The 4,107-nt window shown below is 31.0% G+C and overlaps 1 protein-coding gene across 1 annotated transcript; it reads right to left on the reverse strand.

Moving 5' to 3' along the window:
• Nucleotides 1-256: 256 nt before the first annotated feature.
• On the reverse strand, nt 257-1,752 carry LOC115241589 (glycine-rich cell wall structural protein 1-like). Its single transcript, XM_029817403.1, has 4 exons — nt 1,680-1,752; nt 1,352-1,384; nt 885-1,187; nt 257-426 (listed from the first exon to the last, which is right to left on the reverse strand). Exons 1-3 carry the CDS (start codon nt 1,725-1,727, stop codon nt 933-935), a joined length of 336 nt encoding a protein of 111 aa, XP_029673263.1. The 5' UTR covers nt 1,728-1,752; the 3' UTR covers nt 257-426; nt 885-932.
• Nucleotides 1,753-4,107: the final 2,355 nt, after the last annotated feature.

Below are 4,107 nucleotides of genomic sequence, written 5' to 3' on the forward strand. Positions count from 1 at the left end.
CTTGTGTAAAATATATTGCGGATTAATCTATTGATCATCTACATTTCAAACATCGATTATTTGAAAACTACCAGATGAGAAACTATTAAAAGAGTTGTTTGGTAGCATGAAATAAGGAATTCAGCGATCGTGTCGTTTTTTAAGATTGATTAATCGCCATCGTCAATTTTATTCTCAAAATTAAAAAGCTTTCACTTGTTCCACCTGTATTGTTTCGATTTTGTTAAGAACTATGGATGGAATTAAATAAAATAAATATCATGCAATGCAGTTTTATTATTCTAAAATCATCGGGGGAGGGAGGAAGGAGAGGTTCTAAAGCATGCAAAGTATTTTAATAAGATGTGTCAAAGTGTTGAGTGGAATCTAAATCACTTTTATCTACTTTAGGTACTAATGATAGGCTTCAATATTTCCATATTGGACCTGTGAAATAAATACAAATTAATCTGTAATACTATGTATATATATTCAATATCAATATTTTTTAAACTGTTAAACCTGTATATAATTTTTTATAACTGGAATTCTCTTGTGAGTTATATACAATCGTCTAAAGTAGAGAGACTCAACTTTTTAAACTTCTGTTATCAAATTTAATCATGAGACTAATATGTTAAATATCAGATATTAATACTTTATTAAACTGCCAAATATTTCAAATAATTGATATTACTATTAATGAAGTAAAAATGTAATGAAAAGCTATATATCAACTATATAATTTCATCAATTATTTTATTATTATTAATTCATTTTTGAATAATTATTGTAATAAATGCATAAACTTCTTAAAAAATAAATATATACATGTAATAAATAAACTGTCGAGCGATTCATAGAATCGACTTATAGATCGTGCTTCGCAGTTTAAAAACATTTACCTAAAGAGCATAAACTATTCATTCTACGATGATCCTTGTGATTTGATTCTACGATTCTCCTCCTTGTCCTTCTCCTCCTGCGCCTCCTCCCGCTCCCCCTTCCGCTCCCCCTCCCATACTAAAACCTCCTCCAAATCCTCCTCCAATATGTCCTCCAAATCCTCCTCCCGCGCTTCCATATCCTCCTCCATATCCTCCTCCATATCCTCCAGCTCCTTGTGCCGATCGTCGCACCAAACTACTCTCACGACCCATCAAATGATCAGCCATACTGAGAAATCCGTTCACCGATTTCTCCCGTTCCTTTAAATAAATATTATCTTATAATATATCCGATAAAGATATGAAAGAAATTATATACATTTCTTTTTTTATGTTTCAGATTTTGTCGAATAGAAGAAAATTTCATTGAAATAAAGCATAACATTATACATGTTTAAATCATTTTAATCATGCATCTTACTTACATCTTGGAAGTCCTGGACCGCCGAATCGGCAAACTGAAAGGACAATTAAATTTTTTTATTTCACAGATATAATCTTCGTAGAATCTAATTGATATTAAAATATAAATAATATTATAATTAATTTAATTATTTACATCTATTCTTTCGATAATATATAACTATAAAAATTTGTTCTTATATACTTATATGCTTTTTTTTATTATAACAATATATTTAAAAATTCTACTTTTTATATTTAATTTACCGTATTTATGTTAATATAACACGCATGATTTGCACGTTACTTTATTCTTAGATTGTAAATGAATTATCATTGCAAATTTCTTACCACCAGCGTCGCGCAAAGTAAAGTAATGAGGAATAGCTTAATCATCATGCTCAGCTTGATGCACCATGCACACTGGTCCGCAGAAGCCTTCTTTGCCTTTATATAAATCCCATAATCTGTGACGCGTTTACGTGTCCAGATGCGGAAAAAAAACAACAAGCTCATCGTCGAGAGGAAGTAACGCGATTTCGATTGTTATCGTGTTTTTTGTGCAATTTGCGACAGGATTTGACGCATAAAGTTCTTAAAATAAACAGCAGTATAATTACAATGTCTCGTGTAATTATAATGTCTTTGCGACGATCTACACATTATTTTTTGCGATTGCTAGATCCTCTCGCTCGCAATTCAACACTATGCGATGCGCATTCGTCGTTTATTGTTTATCGGAAATACATTTACGATTAGATAATATCCTTTTGTTTGTGTATTATTATGCTATGTTTAACTAATTTCAATAAATACCTAGATATGATCATGAAGAGTTCGAAGCAATTTTTTTTAATTTGAATTTTTTTTTTTTTTAATATCAGTCGTGAATTGCAATTTTTATTTCTTATTTTTCCGATTTTGATGATATCGTGATATCGTTTTAATTATTGTTATAAAGATTTGTTGTAAACAGTTTTGTGACACAACGAGCGATTCAAAGTTATTCCAAATTAATCCAAAAATATAATCCACAAAAGAGTAATTAAAACTAACGATCGATATTTAATAAGGTTAAATGTATTAATACATAACATCGTTCCTATCCGCATAAATTTGTATTGCGAATTTTTAGAGATCTATTAGAACATTACGTGAATAATGTATTAAGAAAAAATGTATCAATAAAAATAATGTATTAATAAAGAACTTATCAACAAGAATCTATTAATAAATTAGCGTACAAGACAAATTCGTATCATAAGATATTATAAATATTGTTTCCTTGTGTAAAATGTATTGCGGATTAATCCTCGGATTAATCCATTGACCATCTACATTTTAAACATCGATTATTTAAGAAGTATCGAATGAGAAACTACTAAAAGAGTTGTTTGGTCGCATGAAATAAGGAATTCAGTGATCGTGTCGTTTTTTAAGATTGATTAATCGCCATCATAAATTTCATCTAATTACTTGGATCTCCGTTATAACTATATTTTCATGACAAATCACAACGCGTACATTCCTAATAGGCTACCTTTAGAGTGATTATGTAAATGATAAAGGAACAGGTCGCTGACCGTAATCAAGTTCGTAAAAATAACTTTTACTTCAGGCACTTTGATTCACAAACACGTAAAGTAAGATTTAAAAGTTCTCATAATTGATACATACTAAATTCATCATTTACGATAAATATAATGCACAATTTAAATATAATTTAATTAAATTAAATTTTATTTATATTTTTATCATTTTTCTCCCTCTATACTCTTTAGACATCCTTTTGTATCGCTGTAAAATAAGTTTCACTAAATGCACATTTAAATAAATGAAAAATAATATCAGAAAAATAAGATTAAAAAATAGTATAGGTAAAAAACTCCTATATATAAATAGATTTGCGTAATCATATTTTTTGATTGAATTATAGCGCGGATATGCATCGCATGCGATCGATTCCCGAAATAATGATCTTTATCGCCGAATTATTGATCACACACACATATACACGCACGTTGCGCGCGATTCGCATTAAAATAAATTCATGAAACAATAAGCGAGATGACCAGATTCGGTGAAAGAGCTCAAGATTCTATCGAATATTTCGAGTGATTTACAACGCCTACCACGCTTTCTCATTTTCACTTTTGTACGTGCGCAATTAGTTGTCAGCCTTGTAATTACGATAACGCGTTATGATATTTTAATTGTTTTAAAAATTTGAGAGACGAACACGAATCTAAATTAAGCGCAACCAAATCTTACAATAATATTGTTTTAAAAATAAATCTCTAGAAATGCAGCGAAAATTGAGTTTTACTATTTTTTTTTTTTTATGAATTTGAAACAATTCTTTTTAGCAACAATTAACTCGAATGTCTTTATCGACTTGGATTTCTAAAATAAATGTGTCATAGTAACTTGGATAAGAAATTACTCTTGTGTGCCGCGAGTAAGTAAATATAAATCTCGCGTAACCAGTTCGGCATCAGTTTCAAATAAATTACGCGGCGGAGCGCGGCGTTTTCCTTTGTGGCTCTCTCGCACCGTGACTTCTCTCAACGGGGTGTGCCTTCGTGAGAAATTCAGAAGAAATCCGTACCGACCACCCATTGCGGCCGTGGTGAGAAAGGCGAATTAAGTCACAATGCGCCCGTAAGATTTGGAAATAGCGGAAGAATGGAATGAGCCGCTATTTCTCGCCCTCTCGTCCACAGGTATCGTCCCGCGCGCCCGATCTCGCTTTCATTAAAAAGAAAGTTCTTTCCCTATA

Source organism: Formica exsecta, unplaced genomic scaffold (genome assembly GCF_003651465.1).
Source record: "Formica exsecta isolate Colony F162 unplaced genomic scaffold, ASM365146v1 scaffold500, whole genome shotgun sequence".
Taxonomy (NCBI): Eukaryota; Metazoa; Arthropoda; class Insecta; order Hymenoptera; family Formicidae; genus Formica; species Formica exsecta.